We start from the raw sequence: 22,200 nt of genomic DNA on the forward strand, positions 1-22,200 counted from the left end.
TTTCAATATAACATTCTACCAATAAAACTTTTCAGATGCACTTTTTAAAAACTATTTTGCTAGTTTTCGATGTGACTTTCCTAGCCCAAACAAGCCACTTGGAGTCAGAATAATTTTGAATATATTAACAATGTTTTCAACACAACATTCCACCAAATCTATCTAGTATATTTTCAAAATTAGTATATTTTTAAAGGGTATAAATTATGTTTGTTTAGCAAAGTGCAATGAATTTATGCTTGAGTTACAAGCCGAGATAAACAAGGTCAAATGTATATGTGACTGATATCCTGTTAGTTTTACTCAGTCAAAAATTGTTGAGCAATATTTGGTGCTAAAGCAACTCTATGAATTTGGGCCCGATGCACACCTGCCGAAAGCTTAAAATTAATTTGCTGTATATTTTTGTTTGAATGTGAACAACTCGTTATACTTTCATTAACTTTTTAAGAAAGACTGAAATAACTGAAATTAACAGGAATGAAATCAAGAATTTAGCAGTTTTTTATTCAACATTTCAGAGAATTCCAGTGTTTTTATAGTAACCCATTAGTCTATTTAACTTTGATGAAAGCCTCAAGCGATAGGCTGAACTGTTGATGCCAAATTATCTCATTTTGTGCTATATTTCCTAATTGATACTTACAAATTTTATGTAAATTTTTGAGTTGAAGTATGTGCTCTTTAATGATGTATTGATGTATTTACATTTGACAAATGAACAGTGAATAATTACAGCATTTTTCTTTTCAAGTTTAGGTAAACTTTCAAGTTGGAATTTTATTCTCGGAATGATGCAGTAGTCGATACTGATGCCTTTGTGTGTAACTCAACCCAGGATTTAAGCTAAACCTAGGGAAATATTGATATTAGTCTGTAAATGTATGTTTAGGTTTATTTGAAGCATGAAAGCATGGCTTAAAATAGAATTATATTCAGTATGTCAATCCAATTCCGTAAGAAGGTTTTTTACCTCGCCTGAACTTGATTTCTTTTTTTAGGATAAATTTTCAATTATAAATTGAGCAGCTAACTATAAAGTAAATGACACAATCCGGGTAAAATAAACTGATACATGAAATATGTTCCAAAAAGATGACCATGAAATAATGCTCTCGGTTTTCCATTTAATTTCCAGTAATTTCCAGTATAAAAATAACAAATATATTTAAGGTTGTTTTCCACATTTTAACTCTTTCAGATGGTTGTAATTCCTGTAACTTTGAACATTTATAAATGAAATAAAAGATGATTGAAACTGAAATCGTCACGTTTACTTAGTTTGGTCTGCTGAAGACCCTTTTGTGATGGGAACACCTGTACTCAATTTCATAGAGCTGTTTAAAGGCAGTGATGGACACTATTGGTAATTACTCAAAATAATTATTAGCACTACCTTACTTGGTAACGAGTAGTGGAGAGCTGTTGATAGTATAAAACATTGTAAGAAATTCTTACAAAATGGCTCCTTCTGAAGTAACGCAGTTTTCAAGAAAGAATTAATTTTCCATGAATTTGATTTTGAGACTTTAGAATTTAGATTCTGAGGTCTCGAAATTGAGCATTTGAAAGCACACAACTTCGTGTGACAAGGATGTTTTTTTTCTTTCATTATTATCTCGCACTTTCGACGACCAATTGAGCTCAAATTTTCCTTTTTTATGCATATGTTGAGATACAACAAGTGAGAAGACTGGTCTTTGAAAATTATCAATAGTGTCCATTGTCTTTAAGCATAATTGATTAGCAGTTTGCTGCTATTATTAGCAAAAGTAAGAAATTAAAAAAATTATAAAATTGGCAATCATAATAATAATGGTCTGTGCTTAGCTACCTTTTGTGTAAAAGCAGCTCTATAAAGTGGGCCCGGGGAGTGAATCTGTCCGTTAGACCCCCCCCCCCCCAAGACCCCCCCCCCCGCCCATACAGAAGAACAGACGACCCAATTAGCCCCTAAAACTTCATTCCAAGTCTGACCTAAACCCCAACCACACATTAGCCTTTAGTCAAGGCGCACGCGGCACACCGGATAGCACGCACAACCATAAAAATGTAACGCACGAAAAAAGACTACCCGCGCGGGAAATCCCAACCTACTTATCTATGACGTCATTTATATTAAGTTCAAAAGACATGCGCACACGCCATCTATGGCACACCTGAGAGATTTCTCATTCGGGGATTTCCCGGACTGTGCAAACGATGTTCATGGACGTCGTCAGCACGAATTCTTATTAGTAATTTCCTGCTTCTGTGGTAATACGAAACTCAATTTTGACTGGTGCCAAGCAAAACAGCTTCTCTCTCTCTTCTTTCTACTGAGTCTTGCGCCTCAGAGGTAAGTTTAAAGTGCTTATCTTTTAATTTATTTAACTGTAGTGTTAGTTTACCACTCTTTAATTTCGGCATCAAAATGACACATTTTTTACTTCTATTCTAAAATGAGTGCTTTAACTTTTACTTGGCCTACTTCTAGAAAATAGGCTCCGGAACCTTATGAAAGTTGCATATGTGTTTTTGAATTCATTGCGAACAGGAAATTTTCTTTTGCTGTGTATACTGTTCAAATAGTGCGTAGAGAACTTGGCTATTGTCTACTGTACCACCGCCGCAGAGTATTCGGATGGGAGACTGCTTCTGGGAGCACTTATAGAAACTATGAGCCTTATAGTTTCTAGAAATAGGGGCAGAGCTAGCCCACCTTGTTGAGCTGTTAAAGGCTCCGCTTTTAACATCTGTCTCATCACTGTCGCGACAGGCCACCTTGTTGAGCTGTTAATGCCTTTAACAGCTCAACAAGGTGGCCTGTCGCGACAGTGATGAGACAGATGTTAAAAGCGGAGCCTTTAACAGCTGAACAAGGTTGGCTAAGGCAGAGCTATACGTAACATCTCCTCCCGACGGCCGCACAGGCCGGAGGGTTACGAAGCTCCCACAATGTGTGCAGGGCAAAATGGTTAAAAACGTACAATTTCGACAGCTAGTCAGCAGATTTGCTCCATTTTTACCACTTTTGAAAATCATGACACAAATTCTAGGAACACGAACTTGATCCTCAATGTCTTATGAATCCTACTATATCACTCAAAACACCATTGAGGAAATAATTTGAAGAAAAAGGACAAAAACTTACCAGATCCCCGAGCGAAAGAGTAAAAAATGTCCCAGGTTGAAAATTTGAATCTGGTCAAGGCCCGTTGAGAGGGAAATGGGGGGGGGAATCTTGGCAAGATAGGCCTATGTGTACAAAAAGTTAAGAGGAAGTAATATTTTTGAATTGCACACCGGTTTCCATACCAAATCACCTGGACGTCAAACACATACAGTTTGTTTTCAGAACGGTTGCTCCGTGTGTCTTCACCATGCCAAAGATGAGGAAGACACATGCTCAAGTCTTGGCTGTTGGCAAGGACTTTTTGAAGTTCCTTGAAGACACAGGAAAGCATGACGTCACCAACAAGTCAGAGATGGCTGATATATACAGGAATGAATACAAACCTTTAAATTCAGTTGCAAGTCGAGGTGAGTGTGTGAACTCTGCAGTTCCAAAAGGAGGGGGCATGCAGGACAGGAGGATCAAACTTTTGTACCCCTCCAACCCCAGCCCGTAATGACATTGATAAAACAACACAACTAAACTATGAGTCGAAAAAACACCCAATACTTTGACCTTTACAACCCAATCACAATTGAAGGAAAAGGGAGTGTCCGGAATAATGCAGTATTTCCTATTTGTGAGAGTGCTGCGGTTGCGTGGGCATTGCGTGCCTAACCCAGAATATCAGCTTTATAATTCATAAAACACAAGATGTCAGTACATAAACAAACATTCATTGTAATGACTTGTTTATGAAGCCCATATTTATTCATGAACCCCGATTTATTTTTTCCTTAGTTAAAGGAACACGTTGCCTTGGATCGGTCGAGTTGGTCTTTGAAAAGAGTGTGTAACCGTTTGTTATGAAATGCACATGGGTAAAAAGATGTTGTAAAAGTAGAGTACAATGATCCACACAAACATGCCTCGAAATTGCACGGTTTTCCTTTTACCTCGTCGACTAACACGGTCGGCCATTAATGGGAGTCAAAATTTTGACTCCCATAAATGGCCGACTGTGTTGGTTCGCACAGTAAAAGGCAAACCTCGAAATTTCGAGGCAAACTTGTGTGGATCATTGTATTCTACTTTTAAAACATCTTTCTAACCATTATGCATTTTATCCAAAATGGTTACAAACGCTTTTTATAGACCAAGTCGTCCGATCCAAGGCAACGTGTTCCTTTAAACCAAGAATAAGTATGGAAAATGGGTGAGATTGCCCATAAACATGATGAAGTCACGCAGCTTGATATGTGCCCTGAGCATGTATACATTGAGCCAAAAAGTATTTTTAAAAGTTGTAAGATAAGAAACCTTGTACAAGATAAGTCCCTTTGTTGGAGAAATAATAACACTACAAACAAGGCAATGACAGTTAAAAAACCAAAATATATTACAGATCAGCAGTGTTTGAAACAAAACAATGCAACATCATAGTTGTTTGGTGAGTTTGTAGAAAAATTGAAGATTGGAAAAAATTGTCCTTTGTGAAAAAAAAGTTGTTCTTTTCCCTTAAAATATTTTGGTGATTTATAGCCAAATTATAAAGAAAGATGCAATACAAGCTAAGTCTTGTATGAAAGTTTTACTTGTTGGGAAAACAGCAAAACACTGTCAGTGGTAGTTTGACAAACCATCCATGTTTAGCGAGGTGTCAACAGCGGGTACCAACTGCATCTCTGGCTGCAGCATTCACAAACTGACATCAACCCTCAAAAACCTGAGAAAAAGATTCATGCTTTGGTTATTTCTCAGATTCACAAATCAGAAGTAATGGTTTAGGGTTTAAAAGATTACCAAAATTTTCAAGGGATTTCTTCTTCATATAACAATTTAAAACCATACTATCACAAGCTGCAGTGTTGTTCTAACTATTAAGTTTTATGCTCATTTTGTTTTTGAGTATTTACAAATCTATGACCCTACCTTTTATTGTAACAGTAAAGATATTTAAACTGCCTCTAGCTACCGTGCAATCTCGGTAGTCTAGTTGGTGAGACACTGGTCTAGAATTGCAAGGGTCGTGGATCGAATCCTACCCGAGTTATATGCCTGTGATATTTTTTCACAGGACTCAAGAAAGTACTGAGTATACAGTGCTAACACACATTGGTGTATGGGAAAAACCAAAATTAATAGCAGAGATATTACCATTACTAAATATTCCCTTTATAATCCACTAGGGTGTTCTTTTAGTCGCATCATCTACACACTTCGGATGAAAAACAAAGTGAAGGTGACGGGTGAGAATAACCAAGTGATCATTGCAGACTTTGCCAAGGGTCGGTTTAGTGCAGTGCAGCTAGAATGCCGGGATCTACTATCAGACGCCACAAAATTTCCATCATCTCGTATCGGTGGGCAGCACCCGTACTTCTGTGCAGACTGCAATGTGCAAGGAACGTCTAAAGACGCGTTCACAGAACATCTTCGAGGGAAAAAACATCTTCAGCAGATGTACTACAGGTGTATGAAGATGCAGAGGTTCTTATTTTCTTCTTCTCGATATCTCAGGAAAAAGAATCAATGTGGTTATTCAACCTTGATACTTCACTATTCAGTCATTAGTAACTTTCTGATCTTTAATTCTTTCATTGTTTGTTTAGCCACTTAAAGGCACTGGACACTATTGGTAATTACTCAAAATAATTGTTAGCATAAAAACTTACTTGGTAACAAGTAATGGGGAGCTGTTGATAGTATAAAACATTGCGAGAAACAGCTTTCTCCGAAGTAAAGTATCTTTTGAGAAAGAAGTAATTTCTTACTAAAATTTTTGAATTGAATTGGAGACCTTAAGCACACAACTTGTGCGGACAAGGGTATTTTTTCTTCCATTAATTATCTTGCAACTTCGACGACCAACTGAGTTCAAATTTTCACAGGTTTATTAGTTTATGGGTATGATGAGATACACAAAGTGAGAAGACTGGTCCATGACAATTACCAAAGGTGTCCATTGCAATGTTGGTAAGAGTAGAAAATAAATGCTCTTGGTTTTGCACACAACATGTTTTATATGTTCCTAGTGGAAAACTCTCTTTGGGATATTTTTGATTGGATTTTTTTTTTTTTTTTAAATGAGTAAATCTTGCAAATTTAAAAACTCATTGTTTGAAAACAGTGAAAAAATGCATGTGTTTTTCCCACCTTTTGTCCTGTTACTCCAATGCTCACAGCTCCCATCAGATCCCAACTGGGACCTTTATCCAACAGGGGACCCTATTGTCGCCTTTTGTTATAGTCCTCGGTTTTAATGTGTACCAACACCCCAACACACAAATGCAAATATTGACAGATGAAATATCTCACTCAATGTGAGTTATTTGAAGGCATTTAGTCCAAAGTTATTTGGGTTTTAATGTTGAGTTGTGTTATACACCTGGGAAACCTATGAACTGTGTTAAATTGGTATGCCTGCTGGCCCCTTAGCCAAGCATGATTGCCAACTACTTAATTTAAAGTTGGCAACTAGACACACACATGGTGTTTCGCAAACCAAATATACCTCACCATGCAACTCAAAACCCATATACTTAATTTATAAAATGAAAAATATTTAAAAAAGGGTTTTCACAGTGTGACATTTCCCTACTCAACTTCCTTTATAGGCTTGAGTTGATAGAGAGTCGTAAAGGTATCACAGTTTCCTGCGAGCACTACGATGGGGATGGTGTTATAGGATTCAGTATGGAAAGAAACTGCAAAAAAGAATTCATCATTACTGTCCGAAATAACAGGTAAATAATTGTAACCATGGGCGTATGGGGGACTCTTTGGTTAAGCTGGGCAGAAGGGTTGAATTGCCAGAAATTCTACACAGATGAAAACATGTAATTTCTGATACCAATATATAGGAACAAATTCCTGTTTTGCTTTCTTTTACCATTTTTTCCTCTCTTTTAGCCGTCCATTGTTGTTCTCCTTTAGCCGTGCCTGAATTTACCTCAATGCTTTATGCTTGTATTGGGAGGTGCCTTATGGGTTGTACTCCTACATTTATAAATGTTATACAAAAAGTTGTGTTTTCTCACTTTGTAAAAACCTTGTAAATTTGAATGGTGTCAACCTCTTTTTAAAAATTTTTTTTATTCGAATAAAATACATCATTAACAATAATAAACCTGGTGATCAGGCGACTAGGTTAGCTGGATAGTTTCATGGGTTGCCTTTTCACCTCTTTGGACCTTGGTTCAATATCCCACCCTGGACATTAACCCTTGCATGTGGATAACTTCCTATGCTGATAGAGTTTTCCTCCCACCTCTGAAGCAATTTTGTTTGTCTCCTTCTCTACGCGGGTTTCTTCTGGCCTAGAATTATGATGAAAGGTTGCTTTGCTTCAGTATCAAAAAGATAAAGTTAAACAAAATTGTTTTGAACCTTTTTTAGAAACTGTGAAACTTCATGATTCCCAAAGAAGAATAAAGAAACCAAAAAAAAGCTGATCATATCATCATCAACCATGCCCTTACACTATTCATAAAGGTAGAATGTTAGTGTAAAATGTCGCTTTGACGAGGTTCATTTATTCCAGTTATTACAATGCAGTCACTTACTAAATAATATTGTTGTTATTGTTTCGTTCAGTGTGTCCAATGAGATACAATTCTTAGCCTGGGTAATGTTGAAGCGTCAGCCAGACATCACCGTCATCCAGTCTGTACAAGATGAATTTCTTCTGCCAGGTACTTGAATACACATAGCACTTTTTATTTTTGTCTATAAGGCATTTGTAAACTATATGTTTAAAATGAATATGAAAACCTTTTTTTTCTATAGCCATAATGGTTTACAATGTGTTGTTATGAACTCTATGATGGATCAATATTGGTTTGGGTAACTACCAAGTCCTGTACTTGTCTATGGGATGTTTGTGTCACAATTTGAAATAGAATTTGATTATTGTTCATCGATAAAAGATGAATTTGCAGCCCCAGCAATTTTTCCACGTTTCAAATAAAGTCTTCTTTACTGACCATAATAAACACTATGTTTTGATGGTTTTAGCATTAAAATTCTGTTTTTTTTTTAGTATGGCAGCTCTAAATTTTGTTTTAAAATTCTGTTGTTATTGTTCTAGTTTATACTTTTAACAACTGCAGTGCTTCCAAACTATGACACTTCATTTCAGTATACTTGCCCTACCAAACCCAACTGATCTGTGGTGTCTGTGGATTTGGTTTTTGCTGGTTTCAAAATACAACCTAACTAAATTACATTGAACATAAGAAAGCAGTTTATTTGTACCCCTCAGAAACCTTTCTTATCCATCTTATACTTTTTTCTGTATTTCGTTCTGACTTAAGGAATGCAGTTCAGTTTGAGGGTCAGCGTCAAGACAAGTTCGCTCACCGTTCTCCAAAGCCCACTTCTCTTGGCCTTTAAGCTTGCCAAGGAAACCAAGGTATCTAACTATGTTCAAAACTTCCCTCAATACTCATCTAATGGGGACTGCACAAACACACAATGAGCATCTTAAGATGGATACCAGCACTTTATAAATGCCCATTATTATCTCCATCCCATTGAGACACTGAAGCTATTACACAGAAGCTTATAAAATGTACCATTTAGTTATAGTTTTGTAATCTCGAAAGTCTAGATTTTAAATGAGGGGAAGGAATGGAATCGTTGACTCTCAAGTCTGTGAAAAATTCTATACCTGTTTTTAACAAAATCTGCCTGTTTTTTTACCAATTCTTTTTGTGTTTTCCTTCATTCTTTTAAAGCTATAATTGAAAAGAAGCTTATAGAATGTAATATTTAGTTCTTGTTTTTTAATCTCATATGTCCAGATTTTAAATGAGGGAGGGATGGAAATGTTGACTCTCAAGTTTCTTTATCTGTTTTATCAAATGAATTTGCCTGTTTGTTACCAAATCTTGTGTGTTTTCCTTAATTTTCTTTAAACTACAATTGAATAGAAGCTACCTCAAAAGCAAAATTTTATTAAAATGGGAGGAAGGAATGGAAATGTTGACTTTCAAGTTTGTGAAAAATTATTGAATCTGTTTGGTCTGCATGTATTTCCCAATTATTGTCTGTTTTCCTTATTTTAAAAATACAATTAAAAACGAATGCAGTAATGAATTCAATAAACTTAGCTTATAGTCAGTGGTCTGTGAAATTTACATGAAATCTGTTTGTTCTTCAAAAGGCTTTCCAGATTTTGCGTTTTCTGAAGATTGAAGTTGTGAGTGAGGTAGCAAAAGATCTACCCCCTACCATACCTTATGAACGCCCCAAGAGAAAAACAATGAGGGAGTTATGGGGAGAAGTTGTGGAGGGTGAACGTCTACCAAGGTAAGCTGTTATTGGGTTACTAATAGCTGTAAATTTCTTGTTCAAAACTGGTTTAACTGTAACCAAAATTCCATTTAAAGTCCTTTGCCATATATAACTCATTTTGATTAATTTAATGACCAATTTGTTCACAGCAAATTAAAGTATAGTGCAGAGTTTGACTAGATTATAAATATTTTGTTTCCTAAAAATAAATGGTAACACATTGACATTAATTGCTTCCACATGCATCAGAGAGAGTGCCACACTGTCTGACACCATCCAACATAAAGTTTGAAAAACGAGAAGACATTTTGATTTTTTTCCCTTCTTCTTTTCACAATGTCAGCTCCAACAAGAGTAAGTTAGTGATGGGAGAGTTGAAGCAATACACCATACCAGCACGACTACGCTACATGGGCCGAACTGATGACTTAGAAGATGATAAAGAGTAAGCTATGGGTATATCCCAGTCTAGGACATTGCTAAATAAAGCCATGTTGACTTTTTAAAAAAAGTACTTGTTGCATACAATAAAGCAAAACCATTTGAGCAAAGAGGTAGGACCACCAACCAACATTGAGTTGGTTAGCTTAGCTATAGAAGAGCACTCTTATGGTGATTGAGAGGTCCAGGGTTCAGGTCTGGCATCAGCCAAATTTCATTTGCTCACATAAACAATTGTATTACTTATTTTAGTTTCTGTTCATCTTTTTTGTTATTTAGTGACATATTTTGTTTGGAATGATTACATTTTAAATCAACTTTTGATCATATCTCTAGTTTGTTTGATATTTTATTAATTCTTTCTTTTAGACCAATGTTCTGTTAATTTTCATTTTTATTTTATCTTCTGTTGGGTATTAGTTGTATGTGGATGAGTTTCCCTGTTTAAAATATCAGAGAAAAATAGATAAATAAATTTAAAAAATGGATATGAATAGAAAATATAAAAAAGTTTGGTTCTCTAATAAATTAAGTGCTAATTAAAGATGAAAGTGAATATAATGAAAATATTTTAAACATCTTAGGCCTACTTGTTTGCAATTTGAGCAGAGCAAAGTTTACTGGAATGGGACTTGAACATGTGACCTGGATTAATGTGCCAGCACCCTTTCAACTGAAACATTTCAAAGCATTTAGAAACTATTTAAAAGTCAAATTACCATGTTGTTTGTTATCCACATTATCATGTGTTTTGTGCTGTCATTTAGCATTTCAGAAAGACTCTGCTGGGGTCGAAATGTCGGCCCATTACCTATTTTCTTTTTACTACTTGATAAATATTTTCAGGCAGAATACTTATGAGATGCCGCTGAAATGGGACAACTATGTGGAGAAACTGTCAGATCTGCTTCACATTGAGGAGAAGCAGATGGAAGTGGACATTCGTAGATATGACTTGGAGGGGGCCATCATGAACCAAGACGGAAAATTCTTACGACTTAAAGTAAGTCATTTTCTTAACAACTTTTTCTTCAGAACAACTTGTAGTATTATCACTTATTTAGTTGACCTAGATTTTTATGAAATTTAGGCAGAGCCTTCCCAGTAGCATCCACTTTTATAAATTGTGATGCAGAAAATCATGCTAAGCAGATTAAACAAGAAATAAGTAGCAGACTGTAATGTTACAGCAGGACTGTTAACTTTATTTTGGAAATTTTTGTGTGACGAAGCCTTTATAAATTTGTGTTTCTGTTGTAGATTCCAGTCCCGGTCATGACACTCAACTGTAATTGCTTCTCTCCATCCTAAATGGGGTAAATGGGTCTGTGAGGGCGAGAGATGGTTCTTGTGGTTGATTTAGCTTAGCAGCACATTTGTTGCACAGGCTGTACTCCCCAGGAAGCTGAGATGGTTTAAGGAATTAATTGAATGGCTCAGGGACCAGGAGTTATATTGTTTGAAGTGCTTTGAGAAGCCCTTCGGGTGTGAAAAGTGCTGTATAAAAAAAATGATTGTTGTTATTATTGTTATTAAAATGAACACCTTCCTCGGCAGGTTCTAGGCCTTGCTGAGAATCGTCCTTCTGTGCTCAAGGGAGATCATCTTTTTGCTCGTTACCCGGGTGATCGATCCAATAAGGAGCATGCTAAGAAGTACAAGGGATACGTCCATCGCGTTGAACTGGAAGAACTGGTTCTTGGTTTTGACAAAGTGTAAGATATTATTGGTCATAACACAAGCATGGATGGAATATGAAGAATCTGACACTTCTGACATCCAACTAAGGCCAAGTTGGATATGAGATGCAGACATACTATATTTTTTCATATACCATGAATGTACAACTATCAGTGATAAAGAATTTATCTTAATGTTCTTAATGCAAAACCACTTGCGCAAGGTAGAACCACTCGCTAGAAAAATGAGTTTGATGATTTTCTATAAAACTCTACTTGTTGCTATGTTTTTTTTTTATTATCTTATTTATATCTTTTGAATTAAGTTTTTATGGTTTAATAAAATACAAGGTTGATCATGAACACTTCAATTTTTATTGCCCACAAGCCCACTTCTAATTTTGTTTAGTGTTTTGACAAAATATGTCTCCTGCTTTTATTTTTTAGGTTTGTGAATAAACACATTGATGGGCAACCTTACGACATTGAGTTCACCTTCAACCGGTTCCCACTTCGTCGTCAGCACTTTGCTGTAGAGGAGGCATTCAAGAACCACATGGAACCAGTTCTCTTTCCAAAGTCTACTGACCAAGTATCTAAAATGCCTTTGTGTACAGTAAAGGAAGACACAAGGTAATGTAATGGAAGTATAATATTACTTTAGTTTACTCTTATGCAAGCACTGCTCTTACTTTCCCAAGTCCTGTAGACAAAAAATAAAAATATTTCTATATTTATGTTTATTGGATTTGAATTTTTACAATGTTAATTGTGTGATTGTCGTTGTCCTACTTGTAGCGCCTCTGTAGTTTTTTTTACCGTTTTGATCCCGTTTAAATCCAATTTATATTTTGGGTTATCCTCAGGCCTGTCTTCTGTATTTCTGTTATTTTTTTCTTCTTGTTTTCTTGTTTGGGTGCTGCCTGAAAGTAACCAAATATACAAATAAACAAATGGAGTGTTTATTGAAAACTAAAGATAGGAATGAGTGTACTCTTTCTCAAATTATGATGTACATTCTATGTACATTCAATAAAGTCTTGTTTAAAGTGGCCACTTCTTCACAGACTGAACAAAGATATTGACAAAATAGGGACACCGCCAATATAGGGCTAGATAGCTCAGTTGGAGAGCGCCGGCATGTTAATCCGAAGGTCATTGGTTCGAATCCCACTCTAGTCAATTCTTTGTTCAACCCCAAAAATCATTTCAGAATTTTACATTCTAAACCTGTTGCGAAAATGCTACATTTTGTTGTGACTGTTCAGAGAGAAAGCGTTGATTTAAGTGTACTTTTCTGGCTCATTCTTGCAGTGAATTTGCGAGGCAGCTGTTTGACAGGAAGCTTGCAAGCAATGAGGAGCAGATGAGAGCTATCCAGCATATCGTTAAAGGCTCCTCTCGTCCTGCTCCTTATCTTGTCTTTGGACCGCCAGGCACCGGCAAGACTGTCACCATAGTTGAAGCCATCAAACAGGTATGTTTAAATTAACCGCTTCAAGTCAGATAGCAATATATCTGCCAAATCTCTCTTTACATTATTTTCGAGTGCCCTCAATTTTTGTGCAGTAAGCTGACATTTATCTAGACATTCCAGTGTGTAGTTGCACAGGCAAGCAGCGACTGTGATGTATGCTTTATGAAGAGGGGCAGAAGTAACTGGAATATATGCTTGTTATGTCCCTTTTAATGTGGTTTGCTGTGTGATTTCTGATTCCAGACCTTCGTGTTTTTGTACACAAATTTCGGCTCACTAGAATGGAAAAGCTGCTATCATTGTATTCAGCTCAATGGATGGTTAGTCTGACCGTGCCAAGATTCCAGCATACCAGGACAGATTATCAGCTGTGGCTTTCGGCTGCCAGGTTTTGTTATTCACAGTGAATGCATCTTCATATATTTTCTCGCAAGAGAACAGCAAATCCTGGTGTTTAAAGTAAGGACCTTTGATGTCTTTCCTTTGTCAAGCAAGGGTTTCATTTTGGGAACGATTTTTATCAATGGAAAATTATTATCATAATATATATTACCGCGGCAATGCACTTACAATTATTTGGGATGAAACTAAAGAGAGCTTTAAGAAGGGAAATCCTACCTAACCTTGCTGTCCTTAATATTGATCTTCTTTGCAGGTCTACAATGCTTTGTCTGAGTGTCACATCCTTGCCTGTGCTCCTTCTAACAGTGCCACTGATCTGATTGCAAAACGTCTGCTCACCGGTGGAACACCAATAGATAAGAACAACCTCCTCAGAATGAATGCAACAAGTAGAGACTGGAGGACAGTGGATGAAACTCTCAAGGTATGACATTGAAAGACTGTGCTAGTCTGATGTTTTGCGAGCTGCAGACCAGTTAATCAAATATTGCTACTTACATGTATGAACTATGAAAAGATAAAACTCACAGATCACTGGTTCCAGTTGAATGAGCTAAAGTAATGAAAATCTTAAATGTCATAACTTCATACTTGTCAACGTCCCCACCCCTTTGACCATCAGTTGATCAAATGATTGTTTTTTTCTGTCAGTCATTGGTTCTATCTGGTGAATGGCAGCTCGCCATGGCAGCTTCGCTGTTCTAGTTATATTTTGATATTCATTTCATATAAATTCTTTCAGTGCCCATGTTTTTTGTGGCACTTTTTGAGTAGACTGTACATGTACGATATTGGCACTTTCAAAATACATAAAATATATCATAAATGGTCGACCCTGGAACTGAAAGGGTTTTTAAAGCCTTTTCAGTTCCTGAGAATGTGGGTGATGCAGCCCAAACTGCAACCTTGCCAGCATATTTTGGCAAACCCATTATCTTAGCAGTCTTTAACAAGCACAGGACCAACCACATGTTGTCCTGTCAGAAAGACAGTATCTTGCTTGAGGTACTGAAAACCACATTTAAAAATAATAATTAAAGACACTGGACACTATTGGTAATATTTGTCAAAGGCCAGTCTTCTCACTTGGTGTATCTCAACATATGCATAAAATAACAAACCTGTGGAAGTTGAGCTCAATTGGTCGTTGAAGTTGTGAGATAATAATTAAAGAAAAAAAAACCCTTGTCACACGAAGTTGTGTGCGTTTAGATGGTTGATTTAGAGGCCTCAAATTCTAAATCTGAGGTCTCCAATTCAAATTTGTGAAAAACTACCTTGTTTTCGAAAACTATGGCACTTCAGAGGGAGCCATTTCTCCCCATTACTCATCACCAAGTAAGGTTTTATGCTAATATTTATTTTGAGTAATTACCAATAGTGTCCACTGCCATCTATCTAAGACTTAACTTATTCCGAGGCGCATAAAAACCAAATAAAACAGAGAGAGTAAAATTACCCCAAAATATTACATATTATGTATCTTAGAAAGAAATAAGAGCACATTGAATAAAACGTGAATGAGATTTACATAAACGCATTGGCAAAAACAAGCAGTAAAAAAAAAAAAAAAAGAAAGGTCGATCTTAAGAAATATTGGGTTGTTTTGAAAATGTCCAGAGACTTTTTAGCTCAGACATTAACACCAGAATTTGAGCCTGGTGCACTAGATTGCTCGGCCACGACACTAGATTGCTCGGCCTAGACACTAGATTGCTCGGCCACGACACTAGACTGCTCGGCCACGACACTAGATTGCTCGGCCACGACACTAGATTGAATTGTTGAAAGCAAAATGTTATTCCAATACACAAGTTTAGACTTATCTGTGCATTCTTTTTCATCAAACAAGCCAACTCAAAGTCACCTACCATTTGGAGAAAAAAAAATGCAGTAGGTCTGTAAGCAGACGAATTGGAGCAACTATTTATTTTAAAAAGAATTAATGTGGACCCTTTCTTTACATTGACTGCAGGACAAAGAATGCTGTAACTATGACAAGATGACAAACGAGACTTACTTTTCCTCTAAAGAAGACATCATGAAGAAGCGTGTTATAACCACAACACTCTGCACTGCTGGACGGTTAGTAACAAGGAAGTGCTAGCATCTCATCATCAACAATCATGTTTTGTTGTTCATTGTTTTTTAAACATTGACAAATGGATGCCTAGTTTACATAAGTGTGGCTTCTGACTGGCACACCTGAAAAAAATACATTGACCAAAACAGGGTAGGGCTAAATAGTTCTGTTGTTAGAGCACCGGTTTGTTAACCCAGAGGTTGCTGGTTCAAATCTCGCTTCAGTAAATGTTGCTTTGTTCAACTCTAAATTGTTTATTATTTGTACTCAATTCACAAAAGTTTTGCCTTTCGCCAAATAAAAGTAACCTTTTTTTCATTTTAACAAACATGTCTGCTGTTTTGTCCTCCTCCAAAAAGACTTGCATCAGCGGATTTCCCTAAAGATCATTTCACTCATGTCTTTATTGACGAGGCTGGTCATGCTGTGGAACCAGAAGCCATCATTGCCCTGTCAAATCTCCTGAATTCAGAGAACACCAAAGGAGGTCAAATAGTTCTAGCCGGTGACCCCAAGCAGCTCGGACCCATCATCAGATCACCGATAGCAATAAAGAATGGACTAGGTGAGACAGACAAAATGCAAGAGATAGATTGTCAGAACCATATTCAATTCAAACAGAAATAAATCCCAAAATCAGAATTCTTTAGTTGTCTTATTCACTTAAACTGTACAAGGTGTATTTATCATTTAAAACTATTCACAGGCATTTATATCAAAATAAATTTAAGTAAATGATATGTATAACTAACATTCATTGTTTGAAGCTTCCTTATGAAATCAAGGTGTTCTTAGAACTCTCTGCCTTTGGTAACTGAAGTACCTTTCACATTATTTTATAACACTTGGTTCATTTTACAGTTCTATCCAGGTGGACTTAAGTTAACAAACACTTTTATCGTGTCAATATACCAATTTAATTCAGTGGCTGTCTTTCAATCTCTTTTGAGGAGTTAGAGTAGGGTACCATTTCTCCTTCCCTCACATTCACAAAGGCGTTTTCACATAATGCTACTGCAAACCTCATCTGATTATACCCCCAACCATGCACACTTTCAATCCTGTTTGAGTTATTTCTTTGGCAGTATTTCTAGCAACTTTATCTATTTCCAAATCTATCTGCAGAGCTGTCACTTTTGGAGCGTCACATGTGCAGATCTGAAATATACAAACGCAAAGAAGAAGAGCCTCACTACGACAACCGTGTCTTGACCAAGCTTTTGCGTAACTACCGCTCTCACCCGGCCATCCTAAAACTGCCCAACAGGATGTTCTATGATAATGAACTTGAGGTTCATGCTGATGAGCTGGAGCGAGAGTCATTGTGCAATTGGGAAAAATTGCCCAATAAGGTGAGGCTGTTGAACTTCTTAACAAATCAGTATGTGTCTCAACTGCAAACCTAAAACAAACACTTTCCACGGCGTTCGTACTTTTTCTGTATCCGCACCCACTCTCTGGAACTCTCTTCCTTTACATATCCGAGCTACAACGTCCCTGGACATTTTCAAAACATTGTTAAAAACCCACCTATTCAAAATTTCTTATGATTGACTTTCTGTTTGTTTTTATACCATTTATTTTTGCCAACCTGGTATGTAATTCAAGTTTTTAAATTCGTTATTCAAAATACTTTAATTTCTTTCTAAGCTACGTAATTTGTATATTTTTTTTTTTTACTCTCTCTGTTTTGTGTTTGTTTTTACGCGCCTCGGAATAAGTTTAGTCTTAGATAGATGCCGCTTTATAAGTTTTAATTGTTATTATTGTTATTATTATTATTATTATTATTTCATTTTATCACAGCATGCAAAAGAAAGATCTCATTTTCCTTTGTGCCGGTAACTCCTCGAGCCGGGCTACATCCCGTAGCCTTAGATCTCAAGGGTCTTTCTCAGGATCCTCGCTGTTCCCAAAAGCGCTGCCTTCTGTAACAGATCTACCCTCACATTTGTCCCTATTTCATCTAGATGATTATTATTATTATTATAATCTGCTAAGCAAAGTGTGACCTATATAGACCGTTCTTTTGCAATGTCACAACCCAAGTTTTTGCCAACCCCTGGAAAACTATGGAAAAAGCCATAATTGCAAAGCAAAATCAGATAGCTACAGTTCATAACATAATATTACACAAAAATAAAAAAATAGTGTAAATTTTGTTAGAAACAAAGCGAATAGTCATTGGAGGTACTTTATTTAGTTGACAGATTTGCAGAAAATGTTACAATTGTTGTTCACAACATCTGATACACAACTGATCAAAAATGTTTTGTTAACAAAACTGCTTGTTATTTTTATACTGTATGCCATGTTTTAACAATGTCCATCTGTAATGTCCTTTATTGTCTCTTCTTAAATTGTGGCATCAGGATATTAACTCGATAGTAATTTAGTTTACTTTTTAAAAATCCTTCAGGGGTGCTACTTTTTTCTTTTCTTTTTTTCTCTCTCCTAATTGTATGTACATGTTTTTGTTATGTTACTGTTCTTATTGTCTGTACTTGAATTTTTACCTGTGAAATTAATAAATGAAATGAAAAAATTGATACCCATGCTAACCAGCGCGGTGTGTTTATCAATAATGAAAAGGTCTTCAGCAGAATATTTCTCAAAGGCTTCTTGACAACACAACAAACATTTTACATTTTAATATTTGTTATGTTGCTGTACAATAGGATTGTATATTTCAATTCAATTCGATTCAATTCAATTCAAATAAACAGGTATACTTGTGTTTGTTGGATTGTCATTTGGCATTAGAGAAAGACTGCTAAGGGTCAAAAGATCAGTCCACTATTTTATTGCCTTGATACCATAGGTTCTTTTGGTTGGCAAGCAGTTTGCAACAGCTAATCCTATTTTTTTTTTTACAGAAATTGTGATTACATCCTTAAAGATCTTTTTAAATCATTTTTCTTACAGGTTAAGTTTTAGAGTTTTTTTCTTACGTTTCTTTCTTACGTTCTTCAGAAATTCCCCATCATTTTCCATGGTGTGGAAGGCATAGATGACCGAGAGGGTCACAGTCCTTCTTTCTTCAACAAGAAGGAGATTGAGATTGTCGTGGAGTATGTTGAGAACCTTCTGGACAAGAGAGGAGGAAGAAAAATCAAAGAGTCTGACATTGGGGTCATCACTCCATACCGTCGCCAGGTATGTATTTATGCCAAATTTGTATTAAGGATAAAGACGATTGATTTTGGTTGTACTCTAACGTCTCTAACTCTAACTCTAACGTTAGCATTTTATACTCGGCTCTTTCCCGATTTCTGTGAGAAAAAATAGGATTTAAACTGCTTCTACTACTGGGCAATCTCGGTGGTCTAGTTGTAAGACACTGCTCAAGAATTTCAAAGTTTGTGGGTTCAAAAAACCTCATCCTGAAAAGTACTGAGTGCAGTGCTAACACACATCGGTGTAAGGGTAAAAACAAATTGGTAATTTTATGCTAGTTTAAAAAACATTATTTTTATTCAAGAGGATGGTGAAGATTTTACCTTTCCCCCCAAAAAATGTGTTACCTCAATCCGAACTCTCAAGAAGTAACCATTTTCGTTTTGTATTTTTTACTTATCATAATTTTGTGACAGGTGCAAAAGATTAAGGAGGTGTTGAAGAAGCGTCACCATGGTGACATCAAGGTGGGGTCAGTTGAGGAGTTTCAAGGTCAGGAGCGATTGGTCATCATCGTCTCCACGGTACGCAGCACTAAACCAGAGCACATCCAGATGGACATTGACTTTCATCTCGGCTTCGTCAAGAATCCCAAGGTATGTTTTTAATGTTTCCTATGATCAGTTTTAACAAGAGTTTTAAAAATGACCTAAGACATGAGACCTAAGTTTTAAAAAATCCCCTGGGATCCCTGTTGAGAATTTTCCAGGTGGGAACTCCACCCGACCGTGATTCCGGCGGGATCCAGGTTTCATTTTCTATGGGGCTATAATGAGTGTGAAACCAGGCTTTCTGATTGTTCTCACCCATACAGACACTCTTGCTTTGCTGAGATGTAGAACAAAGGAGCAGTCCAATAGCTTTATTCCACGTACTGATTGTTTTAGACTGTTTTAACAGTTTAATATCAATTCCTATTTTCATCTCCCCTGAGTTACTATTATCTTTAATAGTTTCTTCCTGCAGCCTTTTTGAAGAGAACTTAAAAAAAAAAGTATATAATATTTTGTTTTTAATGTCATAATTTTTTTTCAAGATTATATACAGATGTTGATCTTGTGATAATTAATGTTAATGACTAGACAATAGCGACCTACCATTTAAAAAAACCTTAAACTGCGTTCTCTCAACAGAGATTGAATGTTGCTGTCACACGAGCCAAGGCATTGTTGATTTTGGTTGGTAACCCGTACATGCTGAACAAGGATCAGAACTGGAGCATGTGAGTTGTCTAATTTCAATTACACGTAACTATAACAATGGGAAACTTTGGAATGCTAGGTGGCAGCAAACATACCTGGTAAAATGTCCATAGACCTTATCGCAAATATTTGGTACGCGCACAATAGACGTGGAATGAGGTGCATGCTGGTCTAGCTAGCTATCAAATTTAATCACTAGCTGCACCTAGCCATTCGGCAGTTTGCGCTTGCACAATGGTGTTTGCGCTTGCACAATGGTATTTGCGAAAAGGTCTATGGTTTACGTAGTTCTGAGCTTGCACATTTACTTAGAAGTGTCCTGGTAAGTCTGCTGCCACCTAGTGTCAACAAAAGTCTGCCAATAGAGACTTTATTGGGTAAAATGTATGGTTCTCGGATATGTGATGCATATTCAAAACTAATATTATTGGTGAGATGAAAACTTGCATAGTTTTGAAAACTAGGTAACAATGGAAACTTACTTGGTGAGTCTGCAGCCACCACCTAGTGTTTAGAGCGCTTACATGTTTAGTAAATCATATTTTGACAAAAAATGTAATTTTCATTTTTGTAGGTTTCTTCAGTATTGCATTGAGAACAAATCTAACATAGGATGTAATTTTGAAGAGGAAGAGGACGAACTGGAGGATAGTATACAGAAGCTTGATCAAGTCAAAATTACTGCTTCATTAGGTAAGAAAATCTACCCTAACATGGAGTTCCAAATTCCATCAAAAACATCTTCAGGGAGCTGTCTGAATTTGGTACTGCAGGCCCAAATGACAACCACTTGATATTGTAAACTTTGGAGTGTTGAGTTATCCAATTCGAAAAAGTATTCAGACAAACACTTTACTGTTCAGAAGTTTGTACGAAAGTGAAAAAATCATGTGTTTTAACTGTTTGTATTTAAACTTGGAGGCGCCTGTAGAAAAAGCAACATTTTAGGTGAGTCGTTGAACCTCTTTCTTTAAACCAAAATGGCTTTCAGATCCCCCCTCCCCCTCCCTTCCTTCTCCCAATGCTTTCACAAGTGGTATAATCCATGTCTTTCTTTTGTAGTTGATAAGCTAGCTGTAGATGGACTGGGAGTAAGTGCTGTTGCTGAGCAACAAGATCCTGAGTGGCGAAGTGAGGTGTAAAGAGCGCCCTCGCTGTGATCCTTGCTCGTACAGAGCAACCTTTGTGATCTTCAAACAGTGCCTCAGACACGTAATGTTCATCATTGACTTAAAGGCAGTGGACACTATTGGTAATTAATCAAAATAGTTATCAGCAAAAAACCTCACTTGGTAATGAGTAATGGGGAGAGGTTGATAGTAAAAAACATTGTGAGAAACGGCTCCCTCTGAAGTGACATAGTTTTTGAGAAAGAAGTAATTTTCCACGAATTTGATTTTGGAGACCTCAAGTTTAGAATTTGAGGTCTCGAAATCAAGCATCTGAAAGCACACAACTTTGTGTGACAAGGGTGTTTTTTCTCTCATAGTTATCTCACAACTCCGATGACCAATCGAGCTCAAATTTTCACAGGTTTGTTATTTTATGCATATGCTGAGATACACTAAGTGAGAAGACTGGTCTTTGACATTAACCAATAGTGTCCATTGTCTTTAAATTTAATATTTGTTTTCGACTTATCAGATGTTCTTTTTAAAAACTATTTTAATTGCTTGTTTCCGATGTGATTTTCCTAGCCAAAACAAGCCACTTAAAGTCAGAATAGTTTTGAATTTATGTTAACAATGTTTGCAATATAACATTCCAACAAATCTATCTAGTATATTTTTAAAATTAGTATATTTTTAAAGGATATAAATTATGTTTGTTTAGCAAAGTGCGATGAATTTATGCTTGCTTGAGAAAAGTTACCAGCCGAAATAAACAAGTCAAATGTATATGTGACTGATATCCTGTTAGTTTTACTCAGTAAAAAATTGTTGAGGAATATTTGGTGCTAAAGCAACTCTATGAATTTGGGCCCGATGCGCACATATTTGTTTTAGACTTATCAGATGTTCTTTTTAAAAACTATTTTAATTGCTTGTTTCCGATGTGATTTTCCTAGCCAAAACAAGGCACTTAAAGTCAGAATAGTTTTGAATTTATGTTAACAATGTTTTCAATATAACATTCCACCAAATCTATCTAGTATATTTTTAAAATTAGTATATTAATTATGTTTGTTTAGCAAAGTGCGATGAATTTATGCTTGCTTGAGAAAAGTTACCAGCCGAAATAAACAAGTCAAATGTATATGTGACTGATATCCTGTTAGTTTTACTAAGTAAAAAATTGTTGAGGAATATTTGGTGCTAAAGCAACTCTATGAATTTGGGCCCGATGCG

At 36.3% G+C, this 22,200-nt stretch overlaps 1 protein-coding gene across 1 annotated transcript; it reads left to right on the plus strand.

Moving 5' to 3' along the window:
• The first annotated feature begins 2,191 nt into the window (after positions 1-2,191).
• Positions 2,192-21,152, plus strand: LOC117307063 (putative helicase MOV-10). Its single transcript, XM_033791713.1, has 21 exons — positions 2,192-2,338; positions 3,338-3,522; positions 5,284-5,584; positions 6,712-6,840; positions 7,691-7,788; positions 8,410-8,507; positions 9,261-9,406; positions 9,735-9,836; positions 10,679-10,835; positions 11,390-11,547; positions 11,959-12,144; positions 12,826-12,988; positions 13,644-13,814; positions 15,366-15,475; positions 15,833-16,038; positions 16,599-16,825; positions 18,447-18,629; positions 19,067-19,246; positions 19,784-19,872; positions 20,427-20,545; positions 20,915-21,152. Exons 2-21 carry the CDS (start codon positions 3,363-3,365, stop codon positions 20,992-20,994), a joined length of 3,063 nt encoding a protein of 1,020 aa, XP_033647604.1. The 5' UTR covers positions 2,192-2,338; positions 3,338-3,362; the 3' UTR covers positions 20,995-21,152.
• The last annotated feature ends 1,048 nt before the right edge of the window (positions 21,153-22,200 follow it).

Source organism: Asterias rubens, chromosome 2, assembly GCF_902459465.1.
Source record: "Asterias rubens chromosome 2, eAstRub1.3, whole genome shotgun sequence".
Taxonomy (NCBI): domain Eukaryota; kingdom Metazoa; phylum Echinodermata; class Asteroidea; order Forcipulatida; family Asteriidae; genus Asterias; species Asterias rubens.